We start from the raw sequence: 20582 nt of genomic DNA, 5'->3' as shown, positions 1-20582 counted from the left end.
GTGCCTGAGATACAGAGGTGAACAAATTGTTCTCTTGACCCTTACATTCTTTGAGGGGTAAAAAGATAAAGCAAAAATTTAAAATGTCTGATAGCTTTATAGAGAATTGATGTGATGAAATTGACATAATAGCTACCTTAGATTAGGTGTTGAGTAAGGGCTTCTCTGACAAAGTAAATTTAAGCTTGAGGTTTAAATGAAAAGGGAAAAATAAGCCATCCCTGATCCTCAAATATCAGCGAGGAGAGCATTCCAAGCAGAAGAAATTGTGAGGGCAAAGGCCCTAAGGCAGATGGGAGCTTAGCATGCACAAGAAAGGTGGAAGGATGGGTGAACAGTGAAGTAGAAGAGAGGGTCCAAGTGGCAAGTACGGGAGGTCCTGTAGGGCTTTGTGGGCCAGGTTAAATAAATACTTGAGTTTAATTTTAATGCAGTGGAAAAATCATTGAAAGGTTCTAAGCAGGTTTTAATCATCACTCTCTTATTGTGGGAGAAGAGTAGAAATCCTGGTGGTTTGGATCAGGGTGCCAACATTGAGAAACTCTGATGTCTATAATACATTGTCTCGAAGAAGTTTGGCTGTATGGAGGAAAGCACACAAACGGGGGGAGATAAAAGGAAGGTTTGTGTTTTACTACTGAAATGGGAGATTCTGAAGGACGCCTATGTGCTTACTCTAGGGAGTTGTCCAGAAAAAGAGGGAAATCTTGGTGATGCTGGGGATCAGGAGGGGGCTTGAAGGTACTGTGCCTCTGAGATGTTAGAAGGAACAAGATCAGAACATAAATGGAGGACTTGTATTTTGGAAGACCTTAAACATTTGAGTGAACAATTGAGGCAGGAAAAATGAGCATGTGTGCTAGGAGGATTTTGATGGGAAAAATGAAGAATCCTGCCCATTGGTCCACAATTTCTCAAAGAAAACGGGCAGGGCTTTGAAGTCAGAGTGAAAATGGAGGAGCAAAGGGAACAGAAGATTTGTAGAATAACGGTAAAATCCCTGAGTCATTGGAGAATGGGGGAACAGGCCATTAGTGAAAGGAGAAAGGAAGATTACTGGTGATGTTGAACCCACAGAAGGTTACTGAGTATACTTTTAAAAGTTGGTGCATATGCTGTGTGTCTCCTGCCTACCAGCCCAGTAGATACAAACTCCATGAAGGCAGGCCCTGGTTCTGTTGTACTAACATTCTTTCTTCCCATCTCGGGGTTTGAGACACTGCCTGCTCTGTATTGAGGTGAGGGCATGAACAAGTGAATGAATGAGTGTTTAATGGCACCTTCACGTCCAAGTACAGCAGATGTGAATGATGGGTTTCCTCATTATAGATGGGTGTTTTGGAGGGACGAGGGCACAGGATTTGCAGAGGGTTGTTACAAAGCAATAATGGTGATGGCTCTTAAATCTTAAACTAAGCAAGGATGGGTGAAGATAGGAGGGCTGGTAGGCGGGAAGAAAAGGGAGGGTCAGTGGATTCTCATTCATAGGAGACTGTGGTGGCCAGAGGTGTCTGTGATTTTGGAGGTAAAGCTGTCTGTAAGATGACGAAGTTTGGGTATGTCCTGGCAGTGTGAATGAGATGTGATAGAGGAAGGGGACACTGAGGGGAAGCTTCAGGGACTGAGACGACAGGGGGTGAGGAGTGTGGTCTATATGGGTGATAGGTAATATCTCTCTATAAATGATAGATAGAGACAGACAGATTTGGGGGCCAGGTGCTGAAGTTCTAAGTGATAGAAGAACCTAGTGGTCAGATTGGCCCTATTAATGGAAAAACCCCTGTTAACAGTCTGTAATATCTAAATTCATTCACCTTCATCTGGCTCTTACCAGAATAAAAATAGTAGTGAGCTTTTCCTCCCCCTTGCCCCAGGAGGGCCTTGCCTCGGTACAAGCTTGCTTCTGTCAGATTTGTCCATTTCCTTCTTGAAGCTGGCTTATATCAGTTTTAATTCTGTCTTTGGCGATTCGTTATTATATAATCTTCCCATTTGTTATATAAAAATTCTGCCTAACTTGCTCTTTAGATTAGTTCCTACTTAATTATAGTAGGTGACCTCTAGCTTTTGAGCTGGTTATTAATTTTGACATCTTTTTGGCATTAACTCCGTTCCTTCTTTTTTGGATTGTTACCATAATGAAAACATGTATTCTTCTTGGCTTCCTCTATCTTTAGTTAAACTGTGAGTCTTCTAAAAACAAATAAGAGTAATGTCTTAGTTCCCTTTGAAAAACTTGTTCACTGTAATTTAAGATTTGTTTCATATTTCTGGTGGTGTGAAAACCTTATTGCTAGAAGGAATGTCACATATATCACCCAGTTGCCTCATTTTAGGGATAGTAAAAACGAGGCTCAGGAAGGTGGAGATAAATCACTACTAACTAGTTGCAGAATCTGACTTCTGGTTTCCAGTCTAGTATTTCACCCCATCCCAAATGCAATTAGAATGGTCTTTTTAGTAGTAAATGTTGGAGTAACCACATTTGCTATTTCCTGCGTGATGGGCTTATGGGAAACCCAAAATCCAGTAATCAGCACAGCCTCTAATGCTCTGGACAGTTGCTAAAGGATTCAGAGACGAGGAGATAGGGGCAGATATTTTCATTCTTAGGACAAGGAAAGTGAGATGAAGTTACTTGCCTGAGCTCATGAAGCTGATAGTAACCTTGAGTGCTTACTGTGGGCCGGTTGCTGGTCAGGTGCTGTATGTAGATTCATTGACTCTTCATAACAGCCCTGTGATGTGTAGATAACCAATATTTAATGTAGCTTTATGAAGAAAGAAAGAAAGGCAAAGGGATTCAGTAACTCTTGGCAGAGGTTCACAGGGTAGAACCCAAGCAGTCTGACTGGAGCCTCATCTTTTAAACACGACTTTGTTGACTCAGAGTGGCCGTGTGTGTTCTCTACTGCTCTGACCATGAGAATTAATACTGCCTGATTTCAGACACTGTGGTTATAAGAATATTAGGAGAGTGAAAGATAAATTGTGGAGAAAGGAAAGAGATTATAATCTTCCAAAGATGAAACTACAGGAGAGTAGATTTAAGGCTGCAGGTCTTAATCTGCTAGGTTGGTAGCAGGGTTTGGCTGTGGAAGGATAACACTTCTCCTGTTCTTAGTTATAAATGAACTTTTCTTATCCGTCCAGCCCATTCCTCAGATTCCATATTGTCAGAGAGAAAGGAAGAAACAGAAAAGAGGACCCCTTGTTGAGTTTAGATCTCCTGAACACACACAGGATCAGTCAGAAGTTCCCATGACACAGGGCATTGACAGTGAGCTCCTTGCTTGGTTCCTCACCTAAGAAGAGACCGGCCCAGGCCCATCTCTCCTGAGTCGGAAAGGCTCAGCTCTCTGAAGAGACTTCTGCCCGGGTGCAGGCTGCCACGGGCTGGGCCTGGCTGTCTGAGGTAAGATGAAACTCTCTCTGAGCATGTGCTCGTGCGCAGAGCTGGCAGGATGGCTGTCGCTGCCGAAGCTGGCGGCATCCCCACCCTGGTCACCTCCTGCATGCTAGGAACGGAGACTCAAGTTTGTTACCCTTAAAAAAGGTGTAGTCTGAGACACTGCTGTAGTGTAGGGATGATAAGATTCGATCTTTAATAAATATATTTTGAACAGTTATATCTACTTTAAAAATTAGAATTAATCAATTCAAAATTGTCTACTTTATGTGGGCATCTATCATGAAGATGGAATATCAGAATAATTGAATATATTCACTTACTGTTTTCTCACAGGAATTCGTAAACTTTAAATTGCATCAGCCACAACTGCCTCAACCATCTGCAGTCCAAGCTCATTTTACCCCTGGGATAGAGCTACCATTTTTGCCCTTGGTACTGCTGTTTGCCTACTTACCTTAGGGTGGATTTACCTTGTTTCATGAGTCACTTGTTTGACTTCTCATTTCACAAGATTATTCCGAAGGAAATTTCTGTATTAATAACTGGCCCCAGGTATTTCATTCTGTCCATAAATTTGATCATTAAAAATATCCTCACAAGTAAGAGGTGGTGAATTTTTCCCACTCTTATTTACATATTGACCCCAGTATCAGAAGTTACTCGAAAGTGCGTACAACTCTGTACAGATCCCCTCCTGGGATTAGACAACAGAAACAGACTAAAATAAAAACCAGTTTTCAGCATGACTCGGTGTGATGTCATTTACTTTCTCTGCCTATTAGCCTGTGGGTCAAAAGATTTGTTATTCCAGAACAGTTGAGATTGGAGTATAACAAGCAAAAGCATGGCATATTTTTCTGTTTTAATAGTCTGTTCTTTTCCTTTTTAAGATATGTAGTTTTTTGGTGGTTGTTTTTTTTTTTTAACCTCAACTAAGCATGATTTGGATTCCTCCTCCAGAGTTATAAATGACCTGATTCCCTTCTGCCGAAAGACCGAGGATGAGGTGGTGAGCTGTTTCGCTAAACCTTTTGTTCCTAATGTCCTCCCTTCTACAAGTGCCTAAAGTCATGCCAGAGAATAATTGTCTAAAAGATTTGAAGGCGTTCTGAATTGTATCTGGTCAAATCACTGAAATATATATATGATTAGACAATGTCTGGTGAATAAAATCTTAAATCAAGTAGATTAAAAATGACTTGCTACTTCCACTTATCGTGTTTTCATAAAAGCAGTTTTCAAAATATATTTTCTTAAAATATCTTCAAAATAGTTCCTGGTTGAATGGAAACAAGTGTTGGGAAAATTCTCTTACTGCAGACGTATTCATTAGTGTGGTGATAGCATTGCCAAAAGGAAGGAAAATGTGCCAGGGCAAACACACTCAGTCCTGAGAATGTTCCTTCTCTGAATTCTGAATTCTTAGCCTGTTCTTTCTCTGTCTCCTCCCCTTCTCGTCCAGAAGTGCCATTGTTGCCATCGTTATCTAAAATGTGAGTGGCTTTGCCAGCAACGCTCTCCACAGCTTGTCTGAGAGCAGATGTAAGAGATACACTCCTTTCTGTTTATTTGCTTTGGGTGTTTTTCTAACAGTTGAAAAAGCCTGGTATAGGAAGAGATCATTGTAGTCTAGAGATTGTTTTTTGGGTAGAATCGGTCTGGCTGAATTTGTTCCTCCAAGGCAAGGTTATAAACTCTCTTTCTACCTACTTTGGAGTAGTCCGTGGATTTTGTATCTCTTTATGGTATTTTAGCATGTTGTTAGCCTTGTATTACATGCTCCAGAATATTTCTGTACCTAAAAATGTGCCTTGCAGAATTAATTTCCTTTATGGACTTAACTATTGGACATTTCCTCTAAATTCCTCTGTTGCCAGAGCTCTGGCCATTGTACTAAATCCTGGATTGTTAGAGCTGATAGTCCCTTTATTAACGGAATGAAGAGTGGAGATTTTGGAGATCATACAGTCTGGCTATTTCATGTGAAGACCTAGACCCACAGAAGTGAAGCGATCTAGCCAGGGCTTGCAGTTAATAGCAGGGTTGGGACCAGAACTGAAGTCCTTGTGAATCCTTTCCTATTTCCCATCTGAGTTTGCCCTCTGTCTCAGAGCGCAGATGATGTTTTATACTTAGCAGGGGCACTGGGGATTAGGCTCCAACCCATTTATTACTAAGAGTATGTTTACTAAGTCCTTTTTGGCACTATTATGTACTCTTGGATTCAGCCAAGCCAGAATCTTGACTTAATTGAAAACAGTGTGGAAACTCTATTGATTCCAAATGTAATCTCCAGACCTTGTACCAGGAGGGAGGCACCTTAATCTTTCAGAGACTGTTTTGGTAAACATTTAAAGCTCTTTTGTCCCAAGCTGTTTTCTTAACACCTTTGGGGTTCCCTGTGCCATCAGATTGTTTAAACTTCATTTTTACTGTGGGAGAGACCGCCCACTCCATTTTGCTGGAGACCTTTGTTCTGTCCCCAGCACTAAGGTGCTGTGACCTGATTGAGCTGTTTCCTTATTCACCTGTTTTGTTTTGTTTTTTCTTAGAGATAAGACTTTTGTTAGAAACAAAAATTTTACAGAGGGATTGTATGTATCACTGTTTTAGCTAAGTCTCTGGCTTCCCACCTCAGAATGACTTAAAATCCGTACCCTTAAAAGGGCCCACAAATGCTCATCACCTCTCTGACCTCGCTTCTTGGCTTCTCCTTACTCACTGCTTCAGCCTCACCAGTCTCTGCTGGTCTTCAGACACAACAAGCAAAGTCCTGATGCATTTTGCGCTTGGCTGTTTGTGTTGTATAGATGCTCTTCCCCTAGATACTGAAGGATTCCTCCCTTACCTCCTTGGAATTGACACCTCCCCGAGGCCCTCCCTGACCATCCCATTTACAACTGCAGCCCCCACCCCAGCATTCCTGTCTGGCACCTTCTAGCAGAGTACTCTTCTGTTCATAAAGAGCTCTCCAGGGGCTTCTTAGATTGTAGCACTGGGGACCTCTGCTGTAGATGTTGCTTTCCTAGGTGTTACTCATGAACCATGTAGCAGAAGCAGGATTTAAGCATCAAGAACAAATTTTAAGTTTTTAATTGTGTCCTCAAGCCAAAGTACTTTTCACAGAAGTGAAAAAGTACTTTTCACAGAATAGAATGAGTCTGTTGAATTAAACCATCTAGTGGCTAAACATACAGTGTTTCCCACTCATCCGGAAGTTTCTTGGCAGTTGTGATAGCAGTAGATTCCCGTTTGTAACTGATCTGGATGATCACATGCCTTATAACCTGAAGATCTTTTTTGATTTTGGGGGGGGGTAATGAATTTATAATACTTAAACAAGAACGTGTTTATTATTTTATTTTATTTTATTTGTTCTGAGATCAAATAAAATAGTTGATTTTCCTTAAAATGGTTCAGCATAAGATAACCTATGTATAATTGGGTCTGCTTTAGTATGTTTGCTACTGTTTATAATTTTTTTTTTTAACTTGAAAGGGTTTCTTTTTTCCAACTATTAAAATGACACAATGTAGAAATTTTGGAAAGTCAGGAGAGTAATACTAATGCGGGAGTCTCTCAAAGTTGACTACTGTTGACACTTGGTTGTTTCCTTCTAGCTTTTTTGACATTGCTGTGATCCTACTTTGGGTATGGGATTGGGGAGCGGGGTGGTGATTCGATTTGAAAACTATAATGGAGACAGTGTTCCCACCATGAAGAATTAACCACTGTTAACAGTTGTATATGTTTGCTTCTAGTGTCCTACATATGTGCACACTTAAAAAAAAAAAAAAAGGAGCAAATAATATACAAGCCCATTACCTCTTTTTAAAAGAAATAGTGTTATAGATTCATCTTTAATCACCATTCCCATTCTATTCCCTGTTCCCACATGATCTTGACCCTGTGCCCTCACTGAAATAGTTGATTACTTCGGTAAGTTCGTTTTATGTTGGTCCAGTACAGTTTTCTGTACTTTTGTTATCATAGAGATAGGTAGCATTGCCTTGTTTTAGTGTATCTAAATGGTATCATGCTACAAATAGTATTCTACAACTTTTTTTTTTCCCTCCCCTCAGCTATGGGTCTATCCAAATTGATACTTAGCTAGTTCATTACCATAGGACTCCCAGCATATGGACTCTCCAGTCCCTTTGATAGGATTGCATTTGGTTCTTGGCCTTTAAAATAATGCTGGGACAGATACCCTCATGGTTCTTCATGGATACATTTATTAGTGTTTTTCCAAGCTCATATAGAATTGTTATCCTCTTAACATTAAGACATGAACATTTATATTGGCTTAGTTTAATCTCTTCAATAAACACGTACTTAAATCTAGACTTGGAAGCAACTTATTTCCTTAATGAAAAATTAATATGAAATAGTAATTGGATACAAGTCATTTCTTTTTACATCGGAGTAATCTAAACATTGTATGGGCTTTCGAGAGAATTAGAGAAAACAAGCTATTTCAACATGAAAGAGTAAAAAACAAAATTTAGAAGCATAGTTAGTATTGGAGTGACTAGAGCAAGGAAAGAGTGAAATACTTAACCAGGATTTTGTATATCTGTTTCCTGAGTCTAGAGAAGTTTTTTAGATTTTTCCAAGATGACCTTTGTTGAAACTCGTCCTTGAGGATCCTTCTCCAATACCGCTTCTCAGCACTTTCCTGGTACCTTCCTCTTTCCCTCTCATGCCCTCAACTATGTCAGTTCTTTGTGCGCTCTGCCCTTACTGACTTGTGTCCCGTCTCGCCACTGCGGTGACCTCCTAGGGAAAGTGTGCTGCCTGGCTACCTTTATGCCCTGAACCAGCACAGTGCCAGACAAACAGGTGTTAACCAAGTATATTTTGAATGAAGGAAAGAGAAATGGGAGGTGGGGCGGGGGGAGGGGTGAAAGAGGGTGGGATTGGGAGGGACATAGTGACTGTCACTGTAGTAGGGAACTTCAATTTATTGAAATTGTAAAATGGCATAAAGAAGTCTCGAGATGATAAAATGACAGCTTTGACAGTGGACCTCTTCTTTAGCATATTGCCATTTACATATATATAAACTGATTAAGTCACTGATTCTTTTTTTTTTTTAAGGTAATTCTTTTTTTTTTAAAGATTTTATTTACTTATTAGAATCATAAGTAGGCAGAGAGAGAAGGAAGCAGGCTCCCCACAGAGCAGAGAGCCCGATGTGGGGCTCAATCCCAGAATCCTGGGATCATGACCTGAGCCAAAGGCAGAGGCTTTAACCCACTGACCCACCCAGGCACCCCAAATCACTGATTCTTAATTAGAGAAAAAATTAGTTTTTCCTTGGAACTTAAACATCAATATTTTGTTAAAGTCTAGTCGATAGTAGAGCATGTGACCCTTGATCTCAGGGTTGTGAGTTCGAGTACTGCATTGGGTGTGGAGATTACTTAAAAATAAAATCCTTAAAAAAATTATAAATACATAATTTGTTAAAAGTCTCTCCTTGTTTTTCTAGAATAAATCAAAAAGCTTGAATCCCTGACAGATACAGCCATCTGACAGATTTTTTTTTTTAAGATTTTATTTATTTATTTGACAGAGAGATCACAAGCAGGCAGAGAGGCAGGCAGAGGGAGAGGAGGAAGCAGGCTCCCTGCTGAGCAGAGAGCCCGATGCGATGCGGGGGCTCGATCCCAGGACTCCGAGATCATGACCTGAGCCCAAGGCAGTGGCTTAACCCACTGAGCCACCCAGGCGCCCCAGATTTTTTTTTTTTTAACTCCTTGCCTCATTTCTTGGTTGCCCCAATTTTAATCAAAAAACTGGGTTTCCTGGAATGAGTAGACTGAACGTAAAGGAAATATTTTGGTCACCGTTCTTATGAAATCCTTTGTGGATTGGAAGCGATGCTTCTTTAGTGTTTTCAACAGCTTCATTCATGTTCCGCACACAGTGTAGCCCAGCAGTATACCAGTAACTGAGCCACAGAAGGAGAAGTTCAAATGCAGAACCTCTAAATTTAGAGATTGAACAACAAAACCTTTGGGAGGGAAGTCAGAGTAGCTTTCTTAACTTTCTGATAAAAGGAATCGGCACCAGTTACAACCCATTTAGGACTACACATATTCTTGGCAGGTACCCTTCATAGCTCAGAAAAGTGTCTCAATGATTATTCTGTATATAAGAAGCTGCATTGCTCTCAAAGTTTGCTCATTTTTTTTAATAGAACTCTGATGTGCTTTAAGTAATTGACACTGTCAGGAGAATATATCGTCTTATCAGTAACCAAGCATATAAGATTAAAAGTAATCAGTTATGGGTATCATCAACTTTTTCCAATACTGAAATTGTTTCCAGTACTGAAATACTTAAAAACGAATTGTTCTCTGGACACTTTTTTGCTGCTAATTAACATCTCTTTTTACAGGATTCATGAATAAAATTTTCCATCCCAACATTGATGAAGCGTAAGTAACTGTTTAAAAATGTTTAAATCTTAGCAGCAACTGCTCTTTTTAGCATTCATCTCTCTCTCTCCATTATTAAAAATTATCTTTTTCTCAATTATCTTTTTGGATTTTATCAGCGGAGAGGACTGTGTGGCCACTTACACTATGGAGTCCAGGGTTCTGATACTCGAAACCACCTAGTGCAGGTCCTGCTGTTGGGCTGCTTAGTTTTTTTACATTGTGCGTGGGTCCTTCATTCCCTGTGAGACCTAGCTAGCATTTGCCCTGCTCCACGGCTCTGTTCTCTTTGTGTGGACACAATTCACAGATCAGTTTTCTGTATACAAATGTACTGTTTCCAGCCCCTAAGTGTTTCTGGGTTCTTGAGAGTAAAGCAAACGTGAATGACTGTAGTTTCATTTAGTTAATGACTCTTACTTACCCTTTCTTTCCTTCTAATATTTTATTAGTGATGCTTTAAAATGTGCCTCCTGTTGTGTACTTCCGATGCTGTTTGCAGTACATTTTTTTGTTCCGCAGTTTTTCCTCGTCACAGCACTAAATTCTGCTGTTACACACATAACACAGGAGGTATTTTGAGCTCTGAATGGGTCATGCACACACATCATGCCCGTTGTCCCCACACACTCTGTCCGTCACTGGGGCATGATCCACAAGGATGCTTTGTTGGTCACCACAGCACAGTCAGATGCAGGAATTGAATACAGCCCAGTACTACTAAATCTACTGCCACATTCAGCCGCACGTACCTTTTTGGCACTACCCGCCCCCCCCATCCCCGCCCCCGTCAGTGAAGGATCATCAGCCCAGGACCATGTATTGCATTTACTTGTCATGTTTCTTTAAACTACTTTAATCTGGAATAGTTCCTCAGCTTTTTTAAAGTTGACATTTTAAAAGAATATAGATCAGTTATTTTAAAGACCGCCCCCCAGTTTGGGGTTGTGTGGGGTTTCCTCCTCATTAGAGCCAGAGGATGCATGTTAGGCCTGAAGTGCCACATCCTGGGCAGGCGCACAGGGTTGTCTGCCCCCCTTCTGCCGGGTCCTCCCTGTGAATCCTCAGCACCTGTTTAAGGTGTTGTCTGGTTTCTCCATTGTGTAGTTGTGGGTTTTCCCTTTCAGTCTGTAAGGAAACACTTAAGATTTCGTATATATTCTGCTCCTCATCGTACTTTCCCTAATTGGAATTCTTTCTTTTTCTTTTCTTTTCTTTTTTTGATGGTCTATTAAAGGTACTTTTCTTGATAAGTAAAATTAGTTGCCAGATACATGCGACTAGCTTTCTAATTTTTTAAAAAATGCCATTCTTTCCATCTGTTTCAGGTCAGGAACTGTGTGTCTAGATGTAATTAATCAAACTTGGACAGCTCTCTATGGTGAGTTTGGCCATGGAATATTTTTTAGAGATGTTGAGACACTGCCTAAAAAATGTTGTTTGGCTTTTCTTCTCTGGTTTAAGATGTTTTGTTGGGTATGGGAAGGGATGATGAGGGCCTGGATGGGAAACTTTTTTCAGTGAAAAAAAAATTTTCTCTGAAATACGAACTTCAATTTAGCAGGGGAAGTTTAAAATAATCTTGTGGGATTCTGCACTTAAGGTGTAGTGATGTACGAATGCAGACCTGCAAATACACACATGTAAACATTGTGTGTGTGTGTGTGTGTGTGTGTGTGTGTGTGTGTTCAGAAGCACACTGTCTACCTGTTCACTTGTAATACCTTTGAATTTCGGAAAAACTCCTAGGAATGTCCCTGTGAAGTGAGATGGTGTATTAGGAGGTTTGGGAGTCTTCTGTTTTGAAGCTCAAAATCTCGTTATGAGACAAAGAATAATTTAACCTTGCCTCAGTGCTGAAATCAACATCTCTTCTTAAAATGAATCATGATACATCGCGATACAATGCTAAGTATCACAGAGAGATACAAGGAGTATCACGCCTTCTCTCCCTGAGCTTGTAACTTGGAGAGTTAAGAATGTTTTGAAATATACTTAATTAGGGATACAACAAACGGATCTGTATACCCACACATGTCCAAGTTCTCAGGTGTCACAGACTCTGCTCTCGTGCCCCTCCCCATGAGGCTTCCCTGATGCCCCAGCTGCAGGCAATCTCTGCACACTCCTGCATTTTATATCCCTTTTTTCATGGCCCACTTTGCTTTGTACCTGTGTGTGTTGTTCATGCCTTTTTGTGCCACTAGATGATTTCCTGCCACAGGGGTCACTGGGGCGCATGTGTGATTGGTCTGTATGTCCCAACACTTCCTTATACAGCACCTTGTGCCCATGTGTGGTGAAAGAATGGGAGGTGCACATAATGAACAGCTGCGCAGAGGTCCAAGGAGATCACTGTAGGCAGGGCTTAACCAGAGGTGACCTTTCTTACCGAACAGTGGGGAGACATCTTACTCCAGCCGTAATCTGTAAGCTACCTTGCCTGACATGCCTGTACTAGGTGCATCAGACTCATGGCAGAAGGCTGGTCACTGGCAGCACATGGTTAATCTTTTTTTTTTTTTTTTTTTTTTTTTTTTGCTTTTTTCTCCTGTTCTCCCATTCAAAAATTATTTCCTCTGCCTGCAGTTGTGGTCCCTGGTCTTTGTATGGCTGGGCTCCTTCTTTTCTCCCCTCAGACATCTCTCAGAGAAGCCTCCTTTCCTAGATACCCCATGTAAAACAGCATTTCTCCATAGCATAGCACTCTGTTTTAAAAATCTGTCTTTAAAACCAGCATTTATTGTTTATCTTGTCTTACTAGATTGTAAGCTCCACAAGAGCAGGGACTGTGTGTGTGTGTATGTGTATGTGTACACACTGGTATACAAGTGCCCAAACAGTGCATGGTGTACATAAGGGTTCAGATATTTGTTGAGCTAGTGACTGAATTAATCATGCCTCATATTGTTAAACATGAGAATTTTAGGGATATGATGGCTTATAAGGAGATGAGGCAACAAGAAAGAACATATACTCGAGGTTAGTTAAATGGGTTCCTTTTAAGATTTTTTTTTTTTTTTTTGGTAAAAATGTCTCATGGCAGGCTGCCTGGAATAGCTGATATAATGATGTATTTTCTTAAACTGCATTCACATTTTAGAAATGTACATAACAATACTGCGAGCTGGTTCCAATTACAGTAAAATAAATTGGACTCAACTAACTCTTTTACTGTTGACTAGAAAAGCTTTGTGGAAGAAATTTGCTGATTCTCAAGTACTTCACATCTTAGAAACAGATTTTTTAAAATAACAGCTTATTGAATTATAACTCATACACGTGAAACTCACCCATTTAAAGCATGTAATTTGATAGTTTTTAAGCAAACTCAGTTGTATACAAGCATTAGCACATTTTCATCATAGATTTTCTTCACCTTAAAAAAAAAAAATCCCTTAGGGGCGCTTGGGTGGCTCAGTTGGTGAAGCAGCTCAGGTCATGATCCCGGAACCCCGGGATCGGGTCCCACATCGGGCTCCCAGCTCCATGGGGAGTCTGCTTCTCCCTCTGACCTTCTCCCCTCTTGTGCTCTCTCTCAAATAAAATCTTAAAAAAAAAAAAAATCCCTTAGCTATCACCCCCGAAGCCCCCAACCCTAGGCAATGACTGATCTACTTTTTGTCCTTATAGATTTGCCTATTCTGGAATTTTTAATGGTGGAATATATAATACGTGGTCTCTTGTGACTGTTTTTTTTTTTTTTTTTTTTTTTTTTTTTTTTTTTTTTTTTTCAGTTCACATCATGTTTTCAAGATTGATCACATTGTAGTGTGAATCAGTACTTCATACTTTTATAATAACAGATAATACTGCATTTTACAGCTATCACATTTTTATCCATTTGTCAGATGATGGACAATTGTGCCGTTTCTACCTTCTGGCTTTTTTGAATAGTTTGTATTTGGACATAATGTTTTCATTTCTCTTGGGTGTCTGCCTAGGGGCAGAATTGTTGGGTGACATGGTAACTCTCTGGTCAGCCATTTGAGGAATTGACAGACTATTTTCCAAAGTGGTTATACCATTTTACTTTACTTCCGTTGGCTGTATGAGATTCAGAACAGAACTTGAAAGCAGAAACCCAGCATGACTTAAGATTTCATCACATCTGTAGAATGTTAGGAAAGCTTTCCTTTGTGAAGCACTTAGTAACAAGGATTAAATCACATTGGTCGAAGTGAACTTCTGTTTCCCTACTACATGTGTATGAGTTACCATTCAGTGTTCCATAATATGTAAACGTGGACAAGACTAAAACGTAGGTAAGTGCAGGAACCCAAGAAGGAGTATTATTAGAGTGTAGTCAGAAATACGCTCATGGGCCACCTGGGTGACTCAGTCAGTTAAGCGACTAACTCTTGACCCCAGGGTCTTGAATTCAAGCCCTATATTACTCAGCATGGGAGAACTGTTCTGACACTTTGCTCAAACCCAAACTTCTACTCAAGAAAATTCATTTTTGTTCATGGAAAGTTTTAGAACAGGTAATTATAATTGATATAAAAGTACACAGAAATGGTTGGTACAGATGACCTTGAAGTTTCTTTTAGACTTCCCTGATCCTGAGATGGAAACTGAATTTTTACTGCGAACTGCTAAAGCCTCTGGCATTGAAAGTTAATCTATAATTGGTGAATTTATTGGAGTCATTCAGTTTCCTGCTGTGATTCTTCAGAGAATCTTAGTTCTGAGGACAAAAAAAACCCGAATTTAATATAAAACAACTAATAGGAGAAAGTTGGCGTGTTAACACATATACTCAACTGAAAACCAAAAGGCTTAGCCTGGCAACCAAAACTTGTTTCAACACCTCTGCTATATAATATGGTAAGGAGCAGGGAATTACTTGTGAAATTTCCTGCAATTAACTTTGCCCCAAGGCATGTACTCCGCAATGGAAGTACATAGTTTTCGGGTAGCAGCAATTCCCAGTTGAAACTTCGGATGTATACTTATCATAACCTGCTATTAATCAGGGTCCCTGTTTATGGCAGCTATAGTCCTCTAGTCCCCCGACTCATTGCTTCTGTTCTTATTTTGTTTTCCTTTGCCAGGTGTCCATGTAGTTTGTTATTCAGAAGCTTAGAATTGGTATGATTGTAGTGTAATCACCCAGTAATTTTCAGTTTTATATTATTTAACCTTGCAAGAGAGCTAATTATAGTGGGTAATATGGTTAATTTTGTAAAGATGCTTGTCATCATATGAAATTATTGAATAAAAAGTTAATATTGTTACTGTTGTGACCTTAAAAGGAAAGTAGCAGATGCCACCCCAAAATTGATTTATTTTCATTTCCTGTATGATAGCATCTTTTTCTTTCTTTGTTTTCTTTTTTCTTTTCTTTCTTTTTATCGCATCCCTTCCTCCTCTTCCAGACAGCAATGATAAAAGCTCTGGAAAACTTAAAATTCATCCAAGGGGATATGGATGTTAGTTTCAGAAACAACTGTAATTTTAAAGCTTGATGGAAGGAAAGTTCATTAAGCCGCAGGTAGCTTTTTAAGTGTCCCTACTGTTTTCCACTTTCCCTTTTTATTTTTATTTTTTTTTTTATTTTTTTTTATTTTTTTTATTTTTTTAAAGATTTTATTTATTTATTTGACAGAGAGAGATCACAAGTAGACGGAGAGGCAGGCAGAGAGAGAGAGAGAGGGAAGCAGGCTTCTTGCTGAGCAGAGAGCCCGATGTGGGACTCGATCCCAGGACCCTGAGATCATGACCTGAGCCGAAGGCAGCGGCTTAACCCACTGAGCCACCCAGGCGCCCCCCACTTTCCCTTTTTACTTCCAAATATATTTTATCCATAGTTGGCTTTTCTACTTACACTCCTGGAAGCTCTCATACTTAGTACTGTACACCTTTCATTTCTCTCCCACCCTTCTGGGCCATGCATCCTTTACCCCTGTAAATTGTGTTTCTCTCCTATTTAATTTTACCCGTTTTTCAACTGACTTGGTAGATGACTTATTTTGTGGATTAAGTTGTGGACAAGTAAGGTCAAAAACAATTTTCTTATAAAATTGGGCAGTTTACAGTTTTATTCTTTCTCACGTTAGGGTTGCTAGCCAATGGACTGGATACTCCTCTTACTTTGCTGGTGAGAAAAATCAACATTTGGGAAATTACTTCCCCTAGAGTCATCTGGGGAGTCAGTCACAGACAAAATGAAGTTGACTACAACAAAGGGAATGGTTCAGGGACTTTGAGATTAAAATTAGATGAGAAATAAAAATTTCTTTTACTAGGCATTAGAAAATTTTAAACCATAAATTTATTTAATAGTACTATACTGTGGGCCTAGTGAATTTAAGCTTTCTCATGTTGGAAATATTTACTTTATTCCTCTTTTCAGTCAGGTAGCCTGTGAATCTTTCCAAACAATTAAAACTCTGGCTGAAGGTAACTGTGTCTTCATATAGTGCTTTATGTTGCACTAGGGATTGCTAACTGTGTTCCTAGCCATTTTAGTGCAGTTACACAGACAGGAGATACATGGGTTTGTCTACATGGGTGGTTGATTGGCCAACAACTACCGTCTGAGAACAGGCTAGAGAACTCAGTATTGATCTGTGAGTGTTGGAATCATAAACATCATCCTGCCTTCGGAACAGCTGGATGTCCTTGTAGCTCTGCTAGACAGAGGCCAGGTGGAACAGATTCTCTTCAGCACTATGGGGGAAATGTCAGCTGTAGGAAGTAAAGGTAACTTGCTCAGTCTGGCATTTGATGGCCTCCATAGTACTTAGCTAGCTCCATAGTCTGCCAGCTCTGTTAGTCTGCTTGGAGATACTCAGATGTGGTGTTTGGCCTAAGAGTTTAATTAGCTGTACGCAGAAAAACAGGGTCGTCCTAGGTTAAACAACTACATTCACGTTCACTGGTGGTCAGCATGAGGCTCACGGAGCGGTCCGGGTTTCATGATGGTGGTGTAGATGAGCCAGGCTGTGGCCTTGAAAGACAGCCACAGCGCTGTTCTACCTTCTTGGGGGTCGTAGTTCGAGGGCTCAGTTGTGAGGGTGTGCATTTGTTTTGTTTCCATTTGCTTGTGATCACTGTGTACAGGTGAAGTCTTTGCCATGTGTGGCCACTTACCTTGTAATTGCGTGAAGTATCTTTTTTGATGTTAAAGACAAACTAAATTATTGTCTAGTAAGTAAAAACTTTAAGAGGAGTTTTAGTATGACTATAAGAGTACCAACTGGCTCATTGTACATTAACTGCCCTTATTTCTGGAAAGTTAATAACAAATCCCATTACTGTGTTTCAGCTGGCAGTCTTCTGAGGTGAGCAGGATCATACCAGGTCTGAATTAGGACGAACGGCCTTTAAAGAGCATCCGAGGGGGGCGGAGGTGTGTGAGACCAACAAGATGGCAAGGGAAATGGCTTTGGGAAACAGGAGCCTGTGTGCTTCATTCTCATCTCTGTGCAGCAGTCATTTTGCTCTGCAGACCTCCACAGGTTACGCGCTTCAGGGGAGGGAGCTGTAGTGGATGGGAGATGATTTAAGTCTGGCGGAGTGCTTTAAAATGTTCCGTGTTCTGTAACGACAGCACCTCTGGTTGGTGGCCTGGTGATCTGGCCCTTAGCGGAACAGATCTGGTATTCCTCCAGGTTTTAGTGCCCTATGTCTTTGACCTTGCCCTTTCCAACATACAACAAAAATGCCTGTGTTTACCTTGAAATTCTTAAAAATCGTAATGCTACCCCTAGTGAGATGAAATCTTATCAATTATATTGCAAAAATTCTTTGTTTACTAATTCCTACTAATTGCACTACCCCCCACTTTTTTTTTTGGTGCGAGGAGGGAGGTGTGTTTTGTTTTTTTGCTTGCATGACCCTCTTCATAAGATCTTATTCTGTCTTTAAAAGATCCTCATGGGGGGTGCTTGGGTGTCTCGGCTGATTAAGCATTTGACTGTTGATCTTGGCTCAAGTCTTGATCTGAGGGTTGTGAGTTCAGGCCCCACATTGGGCTCCACATGGGCACGGAGCCTCCTTATAAAAAATCAAAGATCCCCTTGGACTAACCTGAGAACACTTAAAAATCTGATGAATTCAGACCTCATATATTTCATGCACACAGAAACCCAGAAGACCCTCTCAGTTAAGTAATTGGATACATTCTTGGATTTATCTCCTAGCAGATTGGTGGCTTGATACATTATTCCATTAGCGACATGTCAGCCTTCAGTAAACGGAATATGGCGTGGCAAGCCTTGTGGCCAGCTGGTTCTGTGCCACAGGACCACAGGAAGTCTCTGTGGTGGTCTGCTTCTGCTCACCACGTGTGTGCCCTCAAAGCAGCTATAGGATTAGGCTATCCTCATTGAACAGTGGGTTCAGGTTAGTTATTTTAGAGAATGTGATTTTTGTTTTCAGAGCCATTTCTTTTAGCAAGTCCACCGACCTATCTGTGGGCGTTCCTCCTGACCAGCTGTTATGAAGATTTCCTCAAGATGTCTCTCACCTTTTAGAGCCCCGGCTTACCAGGTCCTTCTTGGCCGCACGAAATGCCATTCTTCGGGTTGAAGAAATACAGGTTTCTGACTCCTTGTGTGTGAGGGTAGAATTTCACTTTCTTTTAGTGTTCACAGACTGTAAACAAGAGAAATTTTAAAAGCCATTATTAATATTCCAGCTTCTTAGGAGCTAGTAAAAGAGTGGAAAAGTGAACATCTGTTAGTTAACCAAAATTTATATTAAATAACTAAAGGAAATCTGGGCTGTTTTGGTCTTATAAAAATTTGACTAATGTGTATTCATACGGGTTTTTTTTATGTCTAATAGGTAGCTCCTCCCCTTCCCAAAAAGAAAAAAAGCTGAATGAATGAAGTGGAATTTTATGGTTCATTTTATTTTGAATACATATTATAAATTTATGACTTGCTTAGCATTTCATGACGGATTGATTAAGTTGCTTATAAGATGAGCAAAAGTCAGTGGAGTTTTGAAAGGTCAGCTGCTTATTTTTCTCTAATAAATGAAGGATATGGATAACATGGTTAATTCTCAAGTGATCTCAACTATTTAGCTAGTAGCTTTAACCATAATGGCCCAAAGTCCCTGGACAGAGATGATCTGTGTAAGTCCTAGAGAATCATTAGCTCTAGACCACTAGACTTAATTTGTGATTTTCCCCAATTATGAGTAGGACTTTTATTTATTTTTTAAAAAGAAGTTATTTATTTGAAGATTTTATTAATTTACTTGACAGAGAGACAATGAGAGAGGGAACCACAAGCAAGGGGAGTGGGAAAGAAAGAAGCAGGCTTCCCGCTGAGCAGAGAACCTCAGGACCCCCAGGATTGTGACCCAAGCGGAAGGCAGGCGCTTAATGACTGAGCCACCCAAGCACCCCTGAGTAGGACTTGAATTTCATTCCTCTCAGCCCTGCTCCCTGTTGAATTACGGAACACATAATACCTTGAGTTGTGGCTGGCGCAGTGAATCTCGACTTGAGAAGCCAGGGGTTCTCCGTCAGACAGGAGGGGACCAGTGAACTATAAGTTTGTTTGGATAGCATGCTTCTGGAATATGAAGAGTTTTGAAGGAAAACAAGAGGAACTTGCTCTTGATGGCAAATGACCTGAGTCATTGTTTTAAGGAAGCTTCCTCTGATTACAGAGGCAAGAGTGTGGAGCCTGGAGGCCAGACCCTGATCTGAGGTGGAATGGTACATTGGGCCCTATACATGCCAGGGAAGACAGAAGAGGAACTAGAGGCATTTTGTTAGGACAGGTAGTGAGTCTGGAAAACCAACTGAGTAATGGAATAAAGGAGAAAGCCTAATCAAAGTCCTTCCAGAGGTTGGGAGCCTGCAACAAGGGTGTTGGAGTCTATCTAGATATCAGGAGAAAAGTGTGTCAAATTTGACAAGACCAGAAATAAAAAGGACCAGTTAGAAAGATTTGGTAGTTATCAGCATTGACTTCTTTAAAATTGTAAGACGATGAGCTTCCCAGAGTAAGAGTATATGAAACTCCTGCTTACATTACCAACACCACAGAATCCACACTGCTGTGCAAGTGTATGTTATTTGTTTGGCTTTTAAAGGCAGGAACCCAGGGCACTGGGGCATCTGGGGGAGTGGGATAGGTGGCCTCTGAGGAGAGAGGGAGTGGCTTTGATGACTCGGCCTCTAGCCATAACTACTGTGTGATGGTGGTGGTTTCTAAGTTACAGCATTTGGGGTGTTAAGTCTGGAAAACAGGTGAATATTATGCAAGTTAAAGTCTCTGGGGTGAATGCTGGCTTGGTAATGACAGGTCCTGGTAGGGCAGGCCACGTCAAGCTCGGGGCATCCGTAGGGCTTTAACCTGAAAGGTAGCAAGCAGCATGCTCTACCAAAATTCCCACTTTAACACTCACAGGAAATAGAGGAAGAAGAAATAATATGATCAGTGGCTTATAAACAGCCCAGAATAAAACATGATCTGTGATTCATCCCCTCCTATGTTTTTTCCTTTAAGCCATGTACCATCTTTTTGTGAGTCACCTGGAGTAGGGGAATTGGCGCATTTTTTCCCCCATTGTGACTCATTTTAATTAACATATATCCTTTGAGGGATACAGGTAGCTGAAATTTCTACTCTAAGAAAGTGGCTTTTTTTTTTTTTTTTTGAATACTTGAGCCTAGTCCATTAATGACATATGAAGCCTACTTTATAGTCCTTTTTAGTAATGTGTTAATTCTCCCGTGTAAGGAACTGCAGTAT

The 20582-nt window shown here is 40.4% G+C and overlaps 1 protein-coding gene across 3 annotated transcripts in view; it reads left to right on the top strand.

Moving 5' to 3' along the window:
- UBE2H (ubiquitin conjugating enzyme E2 H) overlaps positions 1 to 20582 on the top strand; it is a 108427-nt gene that overhangs the window by 73425 nt on the left and 14420 nt on the right. For 2 of the 3 annotated variants that reach the window (XM_047696143.1, XM_047696144.1), the window contains exons 4-5: positions 9819 to 9858; positions 11187 to 11239. The exons of the other annotated variant lie outside the window; for it this stretch is intronic. In XM_047696143.1, the coding sequence (XP_047552099.1) occupies positions 9819 to 9858; positions 11187 to 11239 (93 nt within the window). The remainder of the gene's footprint in view (positions 1 to 9818; positions 9859 to 11186; positions 11240 to 20582) is intronic. 3 annotated transcript variants of the gene reach the window in all.

Source organism: Lutra lutra, chromosome 11 (genome assembly GCF_902655055.1).
Source record: "Lutra lutra chromosome 11, mLutLut1.2, whole genome shotgun sequence".
Lineage (NCBI taxonomy): Eukaryota > Metazoa > Chordata > Mammalia > Carnivora > Mustelidae > Lutra > Lutra lutra.
The sequence above is the reverse complement of the archived record's forward strand: the minus strand, read 5'-3'. Positions and strand labels throughout refer to the sequence as shown.